Source organism: Rhea pennata, chromosome 5 (genome assembly GCF_028389875.1).
Source record: "Rhea pennata isolate bPtePen1 chromosome 5, bPtePen1.pri, whole genome shotgun sequence".
In the NCBI taxonomy this organism is placed as follows: domain Eukaryota; kingdom Metazoa; phylum Chordata; class Aves; order Rheiformes; family Rheidae; genus Rhea; species Rhea pennata.
The window spans coordinates 59,575,724-59,597,644 of NC_084667.1; the positions used below are offsets into that span (position 1 = coordinate 59,575,724).

The window sequence follows — 21,921 nt, forward strand, 5'->3', positions numbered from 1 at the left end:
GAAAGCAAAATTCTAGCTCTACTGAAGACAGTAAAGATCTTGTCATTGACTTCAGTGGGGTAAAGATTTCATCCAAAGCTCATTCTGAAGATAAAGGGTGCCTACAGTCCCTTCCTTTACAGAGTTACTCATGTCAATGTTAGATTTTGTTTCTCTAACAAGTGATGCATCCTGTAAATTCACCAAAAGTAGAGGATTATCTTAAAAAACATTGTAATTGATTTTAATAACTTTACCCATTTAGCAAGATTCTTTTTATTCATTGGTATTTAATGAAGACATTTCCCCTAAAATAGTACAGTTCCTTAATACAGTGAATCTTTAGCTCTGTGTTAAATGCCCTGACGTGGATAGGAGAGCAGCAGTCTGCCAGAATGCATATTTCTGGGCTTGTATGCAGCGAAATCGTAATCCTAACACTTTGGATAATGACAGCATGAAGAGTCACTCTTTAGACTTAAGCTGGGCCTGCATGTATATCTGATGATGGTGGGGTTTTTCCATTAAAGTTGAAACAAACCTGATCATTATTTCAGGCTCAGTATCTTCCAGCTAGTAGCAACTCTGAGACAAATACATTAGATACATATGATAATTGTTACATATGATCATAACTTGGGTGAGTGGAAGTACCATTTACTGTGCTTACAAATAGTTTGCAGATTCTGAGCTTTCAGTTGTTTGATAAAGCCCTTGGTCTGAAAAATGAGAGGAGAAAGGGCTGTGTATCTCTTCAGCGAGGATGGCAATAATATACTCTGTCCAAGAACTGAAGAACATGGTTAACAGTTAACATCATGCTGTGTGAAGAATAGTGGTATTTTTCATTAATGGTGCCTAAACATTAGAAATCTAGTGCTGTGGACTTGATGTTATTTTGCTTCCAAGTGAGCATGTTTTTGTGCATGTATGCTTTAGAAACCAAAGCTCTTCACTGATGCTCCCTTGGTATGCTCACAACCTGGGCTATAGGTATACTAGCCTTCTTTTTAATGTAGACTTTATTATTCTTGCACAGAGGAATATTTGACTTGGGACAGGAGAAACTTTTTCAGCTGTCTTTCTGCTTAGGTTTATGGATTAAAATTTAATGTGAGATCCAGTTCTGCAGTATGTAGCTGAATTGCTTAGGTGAGGACTTAGTGATATGTCATCTTAGGCACCATTGGCACAAGGTATTCCTGTACCTTCATGTGCTGCCTTTGAAAAGTGTTACACAGCGTTTATGAAGTGGTGCCAGGAGCTCCTTTATATGGCTTGAGAAGCAAAATAACTTTTGCAAATTATTTGAGTTAAAGCAGGATTGGTTTCCTCATTTGACTCATTGTACAGACCTACAAACAATTGTGTTGGCACAGCTAAGGGAGCAGCATACTGCGTTGCCTGGGCAGGAATGAGCGGTAGAGACCAGGAGGAGAGGGAAGCTTGGAAATAAGTTGTCTGTGGCAACATCTCCAGCTAAACATATCACCAAACAATAGTCTCCCAAGAGATGGAAGCTTTCCTGAAGCTGGCGTGGTTATTTTAGGATTCTCTTTCAACACAAAGGAGCAAGGAATGTGCCCCCAGACACATGCAAATGGCTGCAGAGCTGGTAGAAGAACTGAGTAATGTGCATAGGGCTTTGCGTTGGGCACATTTAACACGGGTGCCAATTGTTAAGGTTACCTGTGCAAAGCAACGATCTCAACCTGTCAGACTCTAAAAGCGCGCCAAAGCGGTTGGTATCCCCTGAGAGAGTTACATGTATATGTGACTCTTCCAGCAAACTGCTGCGGTATTGTCAGTGCTTGGAGGTTTCTTTCATAAAAGGGCATGCCTAGGCATAAGTAAACCCAGGGCATTCCTCCTTCCAACATCACATCTGTTCTTGCAAACTTTCACAATCCTGCTTTTTAAAATTCTAATTGAAGCAACTACATGCTTTATAGCTGCATCAGCAACCTTTAATGAAAGAGTGCCTGTATGTAAAATTGTCAAAACTGAGGAAACTGGTTGCTTTTTCTTAATGACTGGCTTCAACCTTCCTGTTCTGCAGATCTCACAGAACCTGGATTTTAGAGTATTTTCATTTTGTTATTGCCATGTTCAAGCAACTTCTATGTAGTGAGCTAGCTTGCTGCTTCTTCTTTTTTTTTTCTTTTTTTTTTTTTTTTCCTTCTCCTTTCTGGTTGTATTGAATGCACCCATTCTGCAAATTGTTATGCTCCTGCTTTAATACAGAATGACTTGTAGACCCTCTAGATTCAATATCAGGGCTAATGAACTTGTATGAAAATCAATTAAAATAGATCATAAAATCATAAGGTTGGAAGGGACCTCTGGAGATCATCTAGTCCAACCCTCACCGTAGCCTGTACAGGGATTGAACCCACAACCTTTGCACTAGCGGCACCACACTAACCAGCTGAGCTAAAGCTAACCCCAGATGACTGTCTACAGGCTGCACTGGGGTTTGTTTTGAGGCCTAAGTACACAGTCTGTGCAGGAAGCGTTTTGACGGTAATACCGAGTTTGGGGAATGGTGATAAAGGGCATCATTTCAGAATATTCTGGTCTTCAGGCTTACTCTGCCAATTAGTCACTATCTTTGTGTTTTTAGGTAGACTGTAGCTTACCCCATTTGAGATCTTTTGTCTGCATACTCTAAAAATTGGAGTGTTTTATTATGGGCTTATCTTGGTTTCTTTGCTTTAGAGGAAAGTTTTAGTTGCCTGCCCTTCCCCCCCCTTCTTTTTCTTTTTAAACTTACAATTTTCATTGAACAGTAACCACTTTTTAAACTTTTGTCTGCATTCAATTAGTTTCCATATTCCTAATTCTTCCAAATAGTTTTCTAACTTGATCCTAAGGTTCTTTATTAGACTACTACCATATTTTTTCTCTACTAATAGAGGATTTGATTGCTTGTTTTTCAGATGCTGAGTGAGAACCTAAGAGGAGAAATGACTGTTGTACCCACAGGAGACAAGCTCTCTCTGAGAGACAGCAAGTTTATTCAAATGATTGCCAAATCTCTGAGTATCAGCTGCAAGGAGGTATATACTTAAATATTTAACACTGAACTCACATAAAGCTGTAAACTCACTTAAATGAATCTAGCTTAAAAGTGAACAACAAAGCCAAGAAAAAAAATGGAGCACTGGGAATTTTTAATTATTTTAATTATTTTATTTTATTTTTTTCATACTGAGCATCTCAGCTGACCAGTTGGGCTAGGGAGAAAGGACAAAATGACAAGCATAATGTTAAAATGTTTTAAATTGAAAACATTAACTTTTTTTTTCTTCTTTGTAGCTTCAGCTTGAGTTTGTTTTCTTGGCTGGCTGGGTGCACAATCACAAGCCTCAGACAGCTGCTATAATTCAGGGTATCAATGACATGAAAAAGTGCTTTGTATTTTTGTGGTTAAATGCATTGACAGTTTGGAGCAATCCAAATAATGAGGGATAAAACAGCTTAATTGTGCATGCAGTCAGAGAAGGCTGATCCTAAGTAAGGCACTACGCAAGTAGAATTTGTGGTGTTTAATATAAGTTCCTCCCAATCAGAAAATAAGAAAATATAACACTAGTTGTTCAGTGAAGAGCATTACAAGATACAAGCATTTGCTCTTGGCTTGGTTTCAGGGAAGGTGGGATTTTTAGTAGCTGATGAATACTTATATGGCTCTTTAGCGTGTGTGAGAAATGGGAGAATATTTAAGGGGCCTGTGGGATTTGTCAGTGGAGGTCTGGAGTACAGGTTGCACAAATATCTGAGGAATCACATGCATAGGTTGATCCAGTCTCAAGGAGAATGGACTGTATAGTCTTTTCCAACTCCTTTCAGCCCTGTTTCTCTTACTGTACTGTGGTGTAATTTTGACAGTTTATAAATTTCCCAGAGATGGCAATTAGTGTGTGCACCTAAAATGGTACATAGAGTTGCTTGGAAGGAAGCAATATAAATCTTCGCAGATATGGGACCTACAAAATGTAAAAATAAACATAAGACTTCTTTCCTTCCTAGAACGAAATGCTAACATTTTTAAATATCCAAAAATTTAATTTGGAAACTTTACATGAAAGCGTAAAGACAGTGTTTTTGTGACTTGGACATCAATCATATTAGAGACAAGAATGATACTAAGTGTTTATTTTTATTTGTTTCTCAGGAGCTAGAAGCCATAAGAGATGCATTAATTCCACCTTTGGCTTGTGCTGCAGCTAAAGTGGGTGACATAGATGCACTAAAAGCCATAAGAGAAATGGTAATATAAAATTAACATTGTTTGTACAAAATATGAATTTTTAAATAGAGCTGTAAATGACTGGGAGGAAGCCATACCCTCTGGGAAACAACTACATAAGTCTTGAAATAAAAGTGCTTCGGCTAATACAGTCACTTTCTAGGTGCTTCAGCCTTTTACTTTCAGAACTGCTATGTTCTTTCCCCTATCTGGATCTCAGCTGTTATGTTTTCTTTTGAACAGTGAGAATACAGGTAGATTAATGTGCAAGTTCTTATCTGCTAAATTTGAAACTCTTCAAAATGGTTTGTGCTGCTTTCCTTCACTTAACTTTCTTCATGTATATTCATAGTATCCACCTTTTGGATGAAAATCTTTTGCGATTAAAAAAAAAAGAACTTGAAAATTATGCTTAAGCAAAACACAGTTTGGTGCTAAATCAGGATTTGGGCTCTCTCAATAGCCCTAGCTGGGGTAATACTTAAATAAATAAATACAATATAAATAAAGTCTTTCCCCAGTATAGCTTTCTATACCTCTTTTATTTTTTCTGTTTGCCCTGGCTTACCCTGCTCTTGAGATTTTGGTAATGGCCCTAGAAAAAGGATAAATGTATCTTGAAAATAACAATAAACTAAGACAAGTTAAAATAGCAAACTGCCTGAATAGGCACAAAGCTGCTGTATGTTGTACTACAATAAACAGCATGACTGAAGGAGCTGTAATGAGATAATGTGCAGAGGAGGGGGCATGGGAAGGTGGAATAATTATCTTATTGGTGCTGAAAACAACACTGCAAGATAAAATTTAAGTAAGTTGGACAAGCTTAATATATCAGTGGCTGAATTAAAATGGGATGTGGGCATCTATTCCAACCATTTCAGTGCAGCCATTATCTTTTTAGCATGTGAAGGATCTGTTCTTTTGTAGGGTGGAAACTTGAGCTGTGGAGACTACGATGGCCGAACTCCACTTCATATTGCAGCCTCTGAAGGGCATTTACCACTAGTCGAATATTTGTTGATGTCTGGTGCAACTGTTTATGCTAGGGACAGATATGGATCTACTCCACTGACAAATGCAGTCCAATTCAGGTAACAAAACTGATTTGTATACTACTCTATGTAACATTTATAAACCTTATATCTGTTTGCGTTTTAGTCCATCCGCGTTGGTAGGTTTTGGTATCAGCAATCATATGTAAATGACAGCAATTAAAATAACAAAACAGCTTCACTTCAAAGGATATGACTTGCCTAAATTAAAGGGTTTTTTAAAAATAATCTCAAATGAAAGCAAACAACTATGTACAGATGCAAAATTTTAACACTAAGGTAATTTATTGCTGCTTTCCCGCCAAGTCTTTGTCCGTAGCTTCATGACTCCACTCTTTGCTATGAGGTTTCCTTATAAAACATAACCAGACTGAACATTCATTTTGACTGTCAGAAGGGGGAGTGCAGGATGCTGGGCTGTCTGTTTTCTTTGTGCCCTTCCCTTTCTCATCAAGAAAAGACTGTTTCAATTGGCAGAAACTACGCTGGTATGCTGACATGTTTTAATCTTTCCCTTCTACTTGTGCTGCTTCTAGTTTCTTACTGGGTGACTGACTATGATTTTTCTCTTCCACCCACTCATAATTATATGGAATAGATGCATGGCTCTGCCTGGTTTGTGGATTTCCTCTTCCTGTTCTAGATGTCAAAAACTCCTGAATGGTAGGCATGGACATGCCGTTTTGCTGGCCTTTTCCATGTGCATAGTGGCCGTGCACAGAATATTGGAGTCATCTGTTACAAAAGAAAATTCAAAAAACATTTAGTTTTTATACTCAGGGGATTCATAGAGCCATTGGTCTTCTGACTTGTTAGAAGCTGCGTGCCCTAATATTTTAATGTGTCTTTGATCCCCTTTCAGCTCCTTATCTCATGTTCCGTCAGTACAATGGCAGATGAAAAGTTTTTTTCCAAAGAGAAGCTTGGAATGATACCATTTCAATAGTCTTCATGGGTGTCTGTCCCCAAATATTCCTACAGCTTTCAAATGTTGACAAGTTCATCTAGTCAGTCAAGCTGAAGTTAGTTCTGGGGAAGTCTGACAATCCTGTTTACGCGTTTGTTGCATGAATACTTTGAAGGCTTTTTATGTCTCAAAGACTTGATGTAGAAAACTCAACAGGCCCTATTAACTTGAGACTTGGAGTCCTATGTGTACACACTGTGCTCTTGCTGTATTACTGCACGGTCCCTTATGACTTTATAGTTGTTGTTTTATTTTAGAGATATATAAGCCCTTCAGTGGCAAACCCTTGAAGTCTCCGAGCAAAAACAAGCCCAACAGCAAAATCAAGCAAATAACCTCACAGTTGAAGAGAGGTGGCCCTAGTCCAATGTGAGAAAATGCTAAAGCATTAGATACTATTAAATGTTCCTGCAAATCAGGCACCTACTTTTTTTACCGCACCCAACTACTGCCTGAGGAATTTCACATGAGCTTGTTGTTTGGATTCCTTAGCGTTGCCACTCCTATATTAGACTCCTACTATGACTCTTAAGCTCTTTAAAGCTGCACACCCATTTTGTTGTGGAGAACTGTAAGAGGAAACTGCACCTTAACCATTTTCAGTTTCTCTTTTTGTTTCTACTGTTGGAATGAGTTGACCTAAAATTAATCTCATAAATTTGTATTTAAGATCTGCTGTATGCTCACACTGCATTTCATACTGATAACCATATAAAGGAGAATTGTAGAGATCAGGCAGCTGTATGCATGTATAGTTATATACCCACTAAAAAGATTTCTGCTACAAAAATATTTAAATTCTATTTATTAAACGGTTGTGTGCTGAAAGGGAAGAGATTAACCTGATACAATGTACTAAGTGGCAGAGAGTGAAGAGGGGAAAACTGATCTTAATGAACAGTCAGTGTTTTAGACTGTTTAATATTGTAACTTTCTCAGTTTTACTGAATATTGCATCAGCTTAATCCCATTTTCTGAGAATTAATTTTTGTTTAATTGCAATATAATTGCAGTACAGTATCCACTTATCTTAAAAATAGCTTTTTATCTGTTTTGTATGTCACATTTCTCAGTGGCTTGCCTTTTAACCTAGCATGCAAATATGTATAATGATGATTGATTTCTCTTTTCCATTTGATAATTTGTAAAAATGGTCTTCTTAAAAGCTTCTTAACCTAGCACTGTCAGTTTGTAAACCAGCAATTTGATCGGTAGTCTCATACATGATAGTCTTTTAAAATTTTTAACTTTAAGTGACTCTTCCTTTGTTTCTTTAGATGGTAGGCTATGAAGTCCTTTCCTAAATAAGAAATATACTACTGCATTTCTGCTTTTTCATTTTTAACAGTGCAGTTTACCTCTAGTCTCATTCACTTTATGCATGTACCTAAACAGACCACTGTTAATTTAGGCCAGTTGCCTGATGTATCAAAATTAGTAGCATTCCTTTAACTTCTTAGAATACCCTCAAGGGATAATTCATTTTCAAAACAATAGAATAATACATTTTTAATAACAGAAACTCTTCTAAGCAGGAAAATGTCCTGAATAAAAATTATGCATAATTTGCACAGTAAAAGCACTTCTATTTACTTATAGTACAGTGGTAAAAGGTTGAGTATGGGGAGTTGCTGGTATAGTGTTGCGAGAACATCAGATTAGAGGCAGTAAAATCACCTCCCACGAAAATATGAATTTAAATGCTTGATATCTTGCAAGGTTACATTTACATTACTTGAGGAAATCTAAGGTAGGGTGAAAATTTAAACACTACTGACTGCAAAAGCACACTGAAGTCTGTCCTTACAGTATTTGAGTATAAAATTCCCAGTGCTATCACCTGGAAAATTGAATGAGGAAAACTAAGCTGATCCTGCCATAACCATTCCAGTTGCTAGGGAAGCAAGCATTAAAAAAAAATGAAGCCAGTCAAGTCTGGATATACATTACACCTGCATTTCTTTAAAGAGAGTTGGTGGAAGGTGTACACCCTAAGGCCCCAGCCCTGCAAACTCTTACATGCATGTTGATTTCACATGTATGATTCATCCCTTTGAAGTTGATTCACTTTTAATAAGCTCTGCCAAGGCAAGGCCTGAGATGATCATACCGTACAGCACTTTGATTCCTGTAAATCCAGCGTACTCATGAAGTGGTAGAAGGTCTGATGCCTTTACCTGGAACTCACACTTGATCACAGCAATGAATATCTGAAGACTGCATCAAGCCATTTGTTTTGCTTTTGACCCATTAAAAATAGTAGATATAAATTGGCTTTTTATCTTCAGTGTTATCAGTAATGGAATCTAGCAGGCAAAGACACTGGAAACACTGCTTGTCTGTTTGGTTTTTTTCTGCTGGAGAGAAGACATACAACAGTGGTAGTATTAAAAGTCTAACTTAAACAACATACGCAAAATAACATTGTTTCTAGAGCATATGGCCGACCAACATCCACAGTTAGGTAACAGATGTTGGAGAGCTTAGAAAGGGAAGAGCTGGGTGTAGCTCACAGGTGACAATAGCTCCTCAGGGCTCTTGCTTATCAGGTGGGGCTAGACTGGACAAGCAGCTGTGCACCCCAGGGCTATCATGATGAGGTTGGCCTTTCCTCTACACCTTGAACTTCGATTATCCTGTGGTTTCTCTGCTGCTGGTTACGGGCTGTAACCTTAGAATGGAAATCACGTTTGATCTGTTCCTAAGCTTATGGCTCCAGACATAGTTGAACTTCTGATCTGAAGGTCAGCTAAACTGTGATCGTTTTGAGACTTTATTAAAGCCACAGAAAAGCAGCACTTAAAGAAACAGCTTCCAGAGACAAATAGTTCTCATGTACCTGAGACACATACTAAATATCACAAAATTCAAAGCCGGCCTCTTGAAATATGAATAATGCTCTTGTGCGTAAGTGTAAGATAGAAGGAGTGGTACTCTGAAGAGAGCTTAACTTTCTTTAGAATGTAGATACTGGCTGGATGCAAATAGGAGCAAGCTGCTGCGTGACTTACCTCCTGCATAGTTTTCAGGCTGAGTTATGGGAACGTAAGAGGTGGTCCGTTTACTTTCTTGGACAGAGCTGCTCTTCACAGTCACAATACTAAGTTTAATACTTTTAGGTTGTGCATTACTATTTGCCCTTATTCTTTTGCTTCTGTAAACAAGCCCCCCTTTACCCGTCACTTTATGAGCAGTGGTGTGCAACCCTTCCTCTCCTTCCTACCATGCCAGGAAACATGATTTTGAACTTTTCATTATCCTCAGGATAGTATACATCTGTTTATGGATGCCATATTGTAGATGCTTATTGTAAACACTGTGAGTTTCAATCCTTAAAAATTTCACCTGAAACTACTTTGTTTTTTTCATTTAAACATGTGAGATAAATCTCCCAAAATCTGTTTGTATCACAAATGCATAGGGAGTCCCACTCGGAGCAGTAGTGAGCGTGCGGCATAGGTGCGAGAAGAGGTGCATTCTGGAGGGAGTCTTCTACCAGTGAGCAGGGAACAGTTACAGTAACAGAAGAGAAAAGCCTGGCTCTTCCCTGGAATCCTGAGAAAAGAAGGATTTTGTAAGGGGAGCACATTGAGGAAGACAATGTAAAACATTACATCCTTTGCTCCCTTTTATCTTTTAGTGCTGTCCCCTGGCACAGCTTATATCTAAAAATAAAGAAAAAAAGGGCACTAGTTTCATGGTGTGATTTTGAGCATAAAGTGAGAAATGTGCAATAAGCTAGGGCAGACATTGCAGAGGAAGCAGTCGTTACCCACGTTCAATTCAGTGCCGAACATGAGCTTGAATGAATAAGTATGTTCTATTTTAATCCATTTTAGATCAGATTCATTTTCAGCTAATTACTGTTGCACTTAAGACTGAACTTAAACTTCATAAACGTAGCGTTCGTCCTTCGCTGCAGACTGAACGATAGGAAGCACTGCCATTATTTGCTGCCTCAAGGAGATGCTTGTGGATGACTTGCCAGGTCGTAAGGGACCCTCCTGAGAAAATATTTTAGATAACTGAACAAACTTGCAGTGCGTGCTGTTCCAGCAATGCTTTGCTATGAAACAAAGAATGCAGTTAAAAAGAAATACAGAGTAGGTTAAATAACTACTATTGGAAAGGGGAAATGGTACCTATAACATCTGCATATTTTTTGTTTCTAATTTGTAAATTAATATCTTATATGAGATGCATAAACTTATATGGGCATCAGCTGGGTAACTTTAAAGTAACTTTTTGTTCCCAAGATGGAGATTCCTAAGAGAAATAATGTGATCAGATGAGCATTTAGTCCAGTCCTAAAATAGGAAGGCACATGGTAACCTCGGAGGTGATGAAGCCGAACATGTATGTAAACTTATTTTTTATTTTGAATTAATTCAGATGAGTTTTTAGATAATGAATTGGGAAACTCCACATATTTTCTACGATGGTGATATGTCTAAGCGTTCATTTTGGAGTATTAGGGTATCTGCAAAATATGTAAATTATTTAAAAGAGGAACTATGAAATATTCTTGAACTACTAGTGTCATCGTGCTTTTTCTGGAGAAAAGTTCTGCTTTTGGATTCATGAACTAGATCATTTATTCTGCAGAAGAAAACATCCTGATTTCCTTTTCAAAAATAGTACTAAACTTTTCACTAAGTTACTTTTTGAAAAAGATATTTTGCAGATTTTTTTTTTTATCTATCTCACAATTTTTCACCCACTTACAGTATCTTTAGAGACTTTAACGTGGTCTTTTCCATAAACCACCTCAAGCAGGTGACTAAGAAATAGGAGTTGACTGGTAGTGCTTAAATACCTAATTTTTCTTTTAACTCAAAGGAAAGGACAAGACCGACCTCCTAAAGACTCCAGGTGGAAATAAATAATAAAGGTGTTGGTGGGAGGGAAGGATTAGGAAATCATGTGCTTCTGTGCAAAGCTCATAAAAATACAATTTTGAAGCCTTGAAAATGTGATCAACTTCTGCTTTAACATAAAGATTCAACGCTTACCTGGCGAGGCAGACAATCAAGAGATGAATTTTTTGACTTTTTTTTTTCTTTTTAATAGGGAGTGCAAATCCTCTTACTGCACATGTCACCTTGGGAAACACTCCTTGTTCTGTTTATGGTGATGATGCAGAATATCTGTATAAGAACTTTCACTAACTGTTTATATACGTGAATAATGCTGGATTTGGGGAAAAAAAACCTACAAGTCGAAACACTTTAACTGTTTTTTCCATCCTTTTCATAAAGGCGCACAGAAGTGATTCACTTACTACGAGAAACTGGAGCTCACCTTTCGAGCCATGACTTGGAGAACACTGGAACAATACTCTGCAGGTAAACGGGATTGTAAGTTATTGGTCATAAAACTGGGATGGAAAACCTGGTAAATAACTACCAAAGAACAGTTGGGTCCCCGGCGTATGATGTGTGACTATTTCTGTGCTAGACTAATATTGAGGAAGCAAGTGAAGTGATGAAATTAAGAATCAACTCTTGTGCCAGAACAGCAGTGACTCAGGAGAGCTCCAAAGCAGGGAGTACTGTGGGTATGAGTGAGCTGGAGGCAACTATGCCCCTTTTTCCCAGGTACTTTCACTGTGGGGAGGGAGGTCTTTGAGTAAGGACTGTTTTAATAACATCTCTGTTTGAGAATAAAGCTGCACATACTGCATAATTTTTAGGATTTTTATTTTATTAAGATCAATTTTTCTCAAAAATAGCTAGATTGAATACACAAATAGGTTTAACCCTGAAACTTTTGAACAAATGCTCCCTGTTCCTATATTTAATCTTAAGAGAATATAATCCTCTATAGAAGCTGATTTTCCATTTATTTGCTCTTAGATAATGTATTTTAACGATATAAATATATATTGGGGAAAAAAAAAAGAGACTTGATTTTATTTTTTCCAGTACTAGTCCTGAATAACAGGTTACCCTGAAAACTGTGAAAAGGTTTTCTATATCTCCTGAAGTGGCTAGTTGTTTTTATGGGCATTCTGTGTAGGGACTGGACGCTGTCCTTTCAGTAATCCTGGCATAGACTGGCTAATCACTTTTATCGTGAAGTTAAAATATGCGCTTCCTGGGGTACCGCAAGTGATAGGACAGAACTAAATTCTTAGTTTGCATTGTTTCCAGCTGTCAAGAAGATTAGAGGAGTGGCTTAGAGAACTACATTCCTCTGCAAAGAAATTGGCCCCTTACTTAGCCCTTTTGCCATCCGCAGAACCTGTTTGGCTAGCTGACCTGATAGTAGTAGTACGTCCAAAAATAGAACAAGGGGATTTAAACAAAAAGTTGTTCTGACGCAGTTTGTTAAAGCATTTTAGGCAACATTGTACACACCAGATCCCTATTGCATGATCTCTGTTGTTCAGAGCTGATATTTTGACAACAATCATTTGAGGCTTTGAGATATTTTACACTTGTATTAATGGTAATAAGTTTAATATAAAAACAATGTAAATATTCCACACAGAGGGTGGAGCGCACGTGTGCTCACAGGCCGAAGGAGGACTTGGCGTGGAACTAAGGATTCGGGGTGGGAGGGGAAGAGAATCTCCCGTGCCACGTGCAGATCAGGAAGCAGGCTGGTGGCTCTTCCAAGGGAGCCAGAAGTTGGAGTCATAGCTGCACCTTGACTGTCCATGCCATAGCCAGAGGCAGAGCCAGTAACAGAAATCACAGGAAAAAAAGAAAAGCTTGTGGCAGGGATGCGGCCAGCCTGAAAAAAATGATCAAGCTTCAAGGAAAGCACTGAAGTATCAGGGCTCAGTGAATGCTGGCTCTTTCACAGACTCCTCCTGCGTAGCTGAGGCACTTTCCTCTTGCAGTTTCAGAGGGCCTTGCATAGCCTTTTGCGCCAAAGTGGACTTTTCAGTGGGCTTTTCCCACAGAATGCTACCCACATCCCTGAAAATGATTACTTCTGAGGTCTTGTCCTCCTGCCAGAATGAGCACTGCAGCCGGTTGCCCAGAGTATAGTGGAGTTTCAGTCCTTGGAGATTTTGAAAACCTGACTGGACCTGGTCCTGGGCAACCTGCTGTAGCTGACTCTGCTTGAGTTGGGGGGATTAGATTAGATGATCTCCAGAGGGCTCTTCCAACCTCAACTAGTCTGTGATTCTATGGAGGCTGGTGAAGGAGGGATAAATACATCTCTGAAGGAATTGGGAACAAACTTCTAATACCTATTGTCTTTCAAAGAAATCTGATTGTGCTTGACTGTGAGAGACATGGAGATATTGGCTAAAAACATTGCTCCCAAATGTGTTCCAGATACAACAACTCATGCCTTGAGCTGGGCTCTTGTCATCTTAGAGTATTTATTCTCCCCCCCCCCCCCCAAAAAAAAAAAAAAGAAAAGAAAAAAGATTTTCTTCTCTGTAAGGATGATGATATGGTTTAAAATAAAAAAGGTCTCATTTTGATATGTTTTAAGAGTTAAAAAGTGCCCCTTAAACTGCAGCTCCTGTAACTGAGTTTGCTTGTTACTAGTTTGACAGCAGGCACAAATCAGAGAGCATAACTGTATTGTTACTGTTCTTGATATCTTAACTTTTCTGTCATCATTGTGGCTATATTAGCCATACTGGACCTGTGTAATGGGTACACAATCATTTTTTTTTCTAAATGGAAGAGTCATAGATAGGCAGCATCCATGAGATTATCTGCTCTGTGAGGTGTCAATCAGAGTTTAGCAAAATGTGGTAAGTTGTCAACAAAGCAGTTTTAAAATATTCTGATAAGTGTATATTGAAGTTATTTTTATTCCATTTCCTGATAAGAAACGATGAATTTGTTGCTTGCAGGCTGCACTTGCAGTTAGAATTGCAGGATTGCACTGTAGTTAGAATTGCATAAATAACTGAAAAAAGATACAGAGCAAAACTCCCTATGGTGTATGTTGAAAAGTCCTATGTATTATTTGAGTATATGAAGTACACTAATAGCAAGTGAAGGAAATACAGATGCATCTGGCTTAGCTAAGGAGGTGGGGAATTGGAGAAAACTTTTTGTGGTATTCATTATAGTCAACTTAGTGAATGGTAGGTGTCTTCTCTTTAGAGATAAATCTAATTTTTCTCACAAGCTATGTTTTTTTTTTGTTGTTGTTGTTGTTCTCTGGATCACAGTCCCTGTAGAATGTGTTTTTAACTTGATCTATAAATGGTTGCTGCAAAATTGAAGATACTTCCATGTATTTGGATTGCTCTGATATCATGGAAGGAGACCACTTTGCAGTTTTGACCCCTGGCAGTACGAGTTAAGTTGCTCTTTCCGAAGAGGTGCTATTAGGCAGTTAATTTCCAGATAAATGCAGCAGTCCTTGTTTGTTGCTTACAGCGATGCTAGCTGCATTGCCCCAGGTGTGTAGGCTGGTAATATTTCTAAATGTGCTGGTCTTTGCTCAGAGTGGTTTCCACTATGCACATGGCTGAACGATGAGTTTCTGTTTGGCAAATACAGTGCTTTCCTGTCCAGTGTTTGAAAAGCTTTTAACTCTCTCTTGCTAGGCTTTCTAGGCTTAGTGTTTGTTTCCTCCTTAATTCCAGGACATTGCACTGTTGACAGCAGGAGAGTTATTTCTGTAAATAAAAACAATTCTTGTATTCCAGAAGTGGCTGCTAAGCAGTTTCTTCTCTGCTTCACTAATGCTTACTCTTTTTTCCTGCAGTTTCCTTAAGGACTTCCTACCAAGCTCCCTTTTAAACCTCCTTTCCCTTCCTCTATTTCTGTATCGCTTCCCAGTGGCCTTCCTTGTGATGGCAGTTTTCATTAGTGATTTTTTTGATCCTTCTTTGTTGCAGACTTGCTGTCAGGGTTTCTTCCATGAGCTTACCCGACTGCCCCTTACCTCTTCCTGGCTTTTCCACTGTCTGCCAGGTCTGCTCAGCTTGTTTCTCATATGGAGGAGCCTTTCACCATCTCAATCCCTGCTGTCAGCAGTATGCCACTTCTTCGTAGGGAGCACAGCTTAAGGCAACAAATTGTGTAGTGGCTGAGTTCGGAGGGGTTTCCCCTCTCCTGACGAGCTCCAAGCTCACCTGATTTTTATCAGGGTAGTTTTGCTGCACAGTCAAAAAGTACGTAGCAAGTAGTGGCAGCTAGTTCTGGAACCTGGCAGTCACTGGTATCTTGGAAAAGCTGGAGGTAGTCCTTGCTGCCTTGCTGTCGGTTCAGCCTGTCTGCAGACTTGGTGCAGTCATGCTTTAGTTTATGTAGAGACTGTTAGCTTTTCTCTAACAAAAAAAAAAATTAAAATGAATCTTAAATACTATGGATGAGACTACCAGCAGATGCGCAAAGAAACATTCTGGTCTACATTTCTCTTTAAACTTTAATTCATTTATTTGTATATGATTAATTTTGATATTTTCCACTGTTGATTGTATATGGCAGATAGAGGCAATCTTTAATAAGCTTTTTTTTTTTTTGTCTTGCTGTCCATTTAAGTCTTACAAATTGCCCTATAAAACTCAAAAAAAAGTAGCTGTGTTGCTATCCAAGTGATAACACATAAATGTGCTAGCATAACTTCTGATAGTGAACATAGTTATGCAAATTTCTTAAGGTTCCCCCCCCCCCAGCTTTAAAATAGGCACACTGATTGCTAGCACGTCTACTTGTGCTCTCCCTGATGCGGTAACACCTTGATTAAGCTATTGTCCTCCCCCCAACTCATTTCATGAGATAAGTATTGTGTTGTGAAATATGAAACTACATGACTTTTTTTTTCCCCTTTGGTCATAGTCACACCCACTGTGTGAAACTAGCCTGTTGTAAGTACTTACAGCACAGCCTTAATTTGAGGAACTGATTCATCAAGCTGTGTTGCTTGCTCAGCTATTCAAAGCTGTTGTAATAGTGTTCCTTTACTTACCTCCCTATCCCAGCTGCCATGCTCAGCCTGTTCTGGTTCGGTGTTTGCCTAAGGTGCCAAGCTAAGTGACAGGACACAGTAGAACTTAATGAACTTAAACAGAATGAACTTAACGAACTTAACACAATGAACTTAAAGATTTAGAGCCAATGTCACTGTTCTTTTTTCCAGCCTGGCAGCTAAAGGTGATGTGGATGGGCTGTATGCTTGGTACCAAGCCGGTGCAGACCTGGAGCAAACTGGCTATGATGGCAGGAATGCCCTAGAAGTAGTAAGTGTGCATACTGCTCTACTCCATATGGTCTTCTAACTATGTGAGTAATAATGGACACTGTCAGACAATATTATTTTGGGAAAACCAACTGCTGCTTTGGAGGCTATAAACTGATTTAAAGAGTATTTCAAACTCTGAAGTCTGGTACTGTTCTGAAGTAATAAAACATTGGAGTCAGAATATTCTCATCCATGTCAGAGGAATTAAAATTTAAATTGGATTTTATTTATTTTGTGGTAGCGTACTCTTACTTCCCACAAGTAAGTATTTGCATGTCTTGTTGCACAGGATGGCAGGATTTATTCATGTTTCTACTTACAGGCAAAGGCTAAAGGGCATACAGAGATTCTTGACTTCTTTGGACATTAGCAGTAAAGAAGGTAAGATTGAGTTTTGAAGAACTAGGCTTCTGAAATGAATGAATCAGCATGTATGGAGGGGGATCTTATATTCAAGCCCTCACGAGCATCTAGGGCATCTGAGTTCAGCTGCTGTCACTGCCTTAGTTTCCTATATAACCCTGAGTACTTGGATCCTTCATGTTTATTCCTCTTTCCGTCTGAGATTGTAACTGCTAGACATGGATTTGTATGGTGCATTCTACAGTATGGGTCTGAACTTGATGGGGTGTCTAAATGCTCTTATAACAAAAATGATGGGGGCAGCAGTATATTGTTGTATTGGCCTGGTACAAAGAATTGCTCCTCTGTTTTGTTTGCTTTAGAGAGGAAGTGGCTTTAACCGGGGACTTTGCCAGCTGTGTTTTGTAGGGTGCCATGCCTACAGCACAGCAGCATCCCTTCCTCCAGCAGAACTGTGACGTGATCACGGCCGTTCTGTCGCAGCCTCCCACTCAGCAGGTCCTACTGTGGCACATACCCCATTTCCACGTGTGCTCTCCCACTCGCTTTTTCACTAAGCTCTTTATACTAGACCGTCTTCTGGCAATGAGGTCAACCACCACTGAAAACATGAGGCAGACTCTTAACAGATGAAAACTAGTTACGGCTACCTAAATAGATAGTAGAAAGTTTCCTTTCAGGACAGAGCTCTGCCAAGGGTATGGTCCCCTGGGTGCACGACAGGGCTGCCCTCTCTCCCATTCAGACCCTACGTATAGTTAGCTGGCTGTAATCCGGACATGGACTCACAGGGTGAATCTCTTTCTTACTGCTAATATGCAAGGTGCATTTCCTTAACTGTGCTATGAGATGGGTGTGAACCTCCTGTTCAAAGCATCAGATCTGACAGGTCTCTCTGTAGTAAAGTTGTCTGGGCATCTGTCCTTCTCCAGTGCTTCACTGTAACTGAAGACATTTAAAACATGCTTTTTCTTTCTTAGAATTCCTTTCTGATGCAATACACTGTTAATTCTGGTATCTCTTCTCCAGTATACTGAAAAGCCTAATGCATCAGAGATTTAAAACACTGGGAATGGATGATGTCTTTTATTTTAAAAAATCAAAATGTAGTTAAATGTTTTGCTGCATCCATTACCACCTTGCATCTTGCTTGGCCCATTTGATCAATACAAGTGAACTCACGTACCTGAATGGGGATTTCCAGCTGGAATAATAGCATGTTTTGAGTCACTATGTGCTGGTCTAAATGAGAACATGAGACAAAAACAGATATTTTTGCCTTTTTGTAAAGTTTTGGGGGGTTATTTTGTTTTTTGCTGATATTAGCTGGTGTTAGATATAATCACAATCTCCAGCATTTAAATGGAAGTTTTCAAGAGTCCAGGAAAAAGACATTATAAATATCTTCAGAGTATGCGTTACGTTGCAGATGGATTTCCGTTATCAGTGAAATATGTCTGCACAAGTCACTTTCCTTTTGCAAGTGGAGAGGGAATATGTTAAATCTTCAACTCCTGTATGGATCATCTCTTAATTCCTTTGGACTGAGCCATCAGTAGTGTAGGCAGCCTGAAGGAAGTCTTCAGGACTTCATCAGAACTTGCTTGACAAGCTACAAGCTAAACTCTTCTTGGAAAGGTTTTGGATACCATCCAGTTCTAAACCAAACATTTTCTCTTTCTCCATAGACTGTAGAAGATGGTCGTTGATCTTCAGCAAAACCAGCTTTGAATCCTTAATGACGTTAAGCAGTTACAGGGGGGAAAAAAGAAAGAAAGAATGGTGGCTACACATCAAGCATGCAGGAAAGCTAGAATTGATGCAACTTTAAGGCCTCACTGATTTTCTAAAAATGATTTGCTGCTTTAGGTTTTAATCACTTTTTAAATGATTTTTTAAAGTAAACAGTGAGGCTGGAATGTATTATCTCTTTACTGTACAAGTTCTGTTTTCAAGTAGACCTCTTGAATCTTCGTATGTTAAATCAATGAGGGAAGTATTGCATACGTAACAAAATGAAATACTGTGGTGAATTTATAGCAAGAAAAATAAATGGATTGTACACTTCTGTGTTTAAACTAGTAAAATCTCTGAGGAACAATGTTGGTTTCACTGTGTTTTTTGCAACAGCTTGTATCTCATCAGTTGCAATTACAGCAATTGAGAGTGTCAGTGCAAACAATTGAATCAGTCATAGGCATCTGCCTGAAGTTGGGTACTAATCTTCGCTAGTGTGTCACTATAAAACTTCACTTAAAATGAGTAGGAGGCAGATGCCGTAAAGCATATTTGTGGGGCTGTCTAAGTGAACTGATTGTTTTGTTTCTAATAGTGTCTTTACCACATCCTAACTGGAATATAATCAAAATTGCTACATACTGGACACTTAATTCTTTGGATTATGGAAGTGATTTGAGTATTAACAGACCTTCAGTTTAAAGTTCCACTACACTGAGACTACAGAAAAAAAAAGCAATATGTATCTTTTGATATATCTTTTGAGCTGTGCCTACACTGGAATGTGTAAACTTAGAGATTACTTCAGGCAAATGCATATATTGGAGAGGCAACTTTTAATTTCATCTACAGCTTCCATGATAATCTATGTGGATTTTATATCTGCTTCATCTGAAGTAAATCTTTGAAATGCAGATTTTCCCCCCCTCTTTTTACTCTTCACCCTTTCCATAGATATTCTTATCATGGATAAAAGCTGCACTGAGCTTGCTAGTATTTAAAGATTCCCAAGGTGTGTTGCATATCAGATCCCACCAGAAACAGGATAACTGTGCATGTAGTTTGAGAAAATAGCATGTATATCCTGGTTTAAATAATGATAATAATAATAAAATGCATGTTTTTTTAATGTGAAGAGCTTGTGCACCTCTTAACTGCAGTCACAAAAAATACAACTATACTGTCTCATTATTAAATAATTGATGTTACATAGCAAAAACATTCTTTATATTGAATAAAATTAATACTGAATTAGGTAAATGAGATCTGAAGTAAACTTCAGAAATTAGGCTTCCAATTGAACACCTTTTTGGTGTTTTATCTCTAAATACATAAATGGAATATATGTAACAACATCTGTGAAAATTTTTACAATCAGGCAAAAAAAGTGTTGACTTTTCTTCCTACAGTATTTAGACCTAGTATCTTAACTCTTGCCTAGACAATTGTCTAAAAGTTGATGTACTGAACTAGGAAATGCCTTAATAAACTTTTCTGCAGGTTACCTCTTTGGGATTGGAATCTTTGTTTCCGTTTAAATGATTCTCAGGTGGAATTAATTTGTCTATAGCAGCATTTTCATTCTTTATTTCTGTCCAGAATTACTGTGATACATATACAAGCATCGTTATTTTCCTTAAACTTTTCAGTATCAACTGATTTGATCTACAGGCAGTTTTCTAAATAATAACGTCCATAAAATTCTTACATTTCTAAAATGCAACATACAACATTGATCTAAAGTACAAAACATACTTTTTTAAAAAAAAATGAAGGACAGTATTCTGGTCTTGTACAGCACAGGTATCTGTGTGTTTTCAACAGCAATTAAAGAACAACAGCAAAAAAGCTTAGTCAAGAACCTGAGACATGTAGCTGCTGCAGAAGTGTTGGGTTTGTTCCCACCGATGGATCTTTCATGTTGCAGAGACGCTGCTGGAATGAGCGCTGGTGCTGGAAGCTCTGCTGCCTCTCCGCTGGGGAGACGCTATAAAAGCCTTCTGCAGAAGTCAAATATTACATCAATTCTACAACTTTCTTTGCTTGAAGGATAACTCCCAGCTTCCACTTTGTTTCTTTTTCCTAATGATCCAACTAATAGTGTCAAGGGATAGGGACTACTTGGCCTATGTCAACACTTCTCTAATGCTGAAGAAAGCAGAGATTTGCACAATTAACACGTCCAAGTTCCTGTCTGATTTGAGTTATAGTATTTCCTTTCCTAAATACATCCACTTTCTTTTTTACTCATGTCTGAAAACATTAAGTTTCTGTTTAGAGATTCTCTCATAAAAGTGCTGTGAGGGAGAGGCACTCTTAATTATTTGAAAAATCAGCATGTACTTGCTCTCCTATTGGTAAACTGTTAACATCTCCAAGGGTGGCTGACCCGCTGGCAGATTGGCTAGCTCTGTCTGGTCAGTGCATACTGGATTAAATCAGCTTTTCTTTAGCAGCATTCCAGTATCTGCTGCTGCTTCTTAAATTTCTAAACACCTCTAGTTCTGCATGTGCTAACTTAGAATTATTGTACTGCAGCATGTCTCAGTTGTCTCAAATATGTCTCAAATATAATGGCAACCCCTGATCTGAGACTAAATCCCTCTTTATTCTGTGAATTTTGTTTTGTTATTTTATTTGCAGTCTTCTGAATAGTGTGATCTACTGGGATTCTTCCAAAAAGATTGAGTGATCTAGTCAGAAAATTCCCCTATTTTTTGAAGGTGGGTTCAAGCAGTGAAATGACTAATGACGTATATGTCCCTTGTGCACAGAAGACAAAGTAGCGTGCACAAATCCACCTATACACAAAACGCTGATGGAATAACGGCATAGTGGAATCTGGCAGTAGTGTGTAAATCCCTTTTCTAGGTACCTGTGCTGATCCCCAGATAACCCCACCACAACAGTGTAAGAAATCAAAAAATGCTTTTAAAATTTCCAGCATCACAATTTGTTAGATCACTATGGAACACCTGAAATAACTGTATGATGGGTAAAAATACGTAATTATAAAGAACTCATCAAATGTGCTTGGTATATGTCATCACAAGCGTTGCTGATACATTTGTGTCTCTTCCAAGTGAGCTGTATCAGCAGTATAATCTTCTCCTAGACTAGTAAGACTAGTCTTTCCATGATTCTCTAACATTTTATGATGCAGCTTGATTGCATGGTTATAATAACACTTTCATATTACTTACTGTTTAAGAGAAGCTACTAATGTAGAACACTTAAAATATAAAATAAAACACATATTTAAAATACGCCAAATAAGATACTTAAATTTAAAATACAAATGAATCTGTGGAACTTGAATGTTACCATCTTAGATAGTCCATGAGTCAGAATAAAATCTGGTATTATTTGTGCAAAGTGTCTACTTGAAAATTACTTTT

General features: G+C 38.3%; 1 protein-coding gene across 1 annotated transcript in view; it reads left to right on the plus strand.

Moving 5' to 3' along the window:
• Window positions 1-19,958, plus strand: part of ASPG (asparaginase) — a gene marked incomplete at its 5' end in the record, with an annotated part of 47,364 nt that extends 27,406 nt beyond the window's left edge. Inside the window, 7 exons of the mRNA XM_062577701.1 lie at window positions 2,919-3,038; window positions 4,157-4,252; window positions 5,162-5,325; window positions 11,512-11,598; window positions 16,322-16,421; window positions 16,746-16,804; window positions 18,475-19,958. Coding sequence (XP_062433685.1) covers window positions 2,919-3,038; window positions 4,157-4,252; window positions 5,162-5,325; window positions 11,512-11,598; window positions 16,322-16,421; window positions 16,746-16,793 — 615 coding nt within the window. The remainder of the gene's footprint in view (window positions 1-2,918; window positions 3,039-4,156; window positions 4,253-5,161; window positions 5,326-11,511; window positions 11,599-16,321; window positions 16,422-16,745; window positions 16,805-18,474) is intronic.
• Between the last annotated feature and the right edge of the window lie 1,963 nt (window positions 19,959-21,921).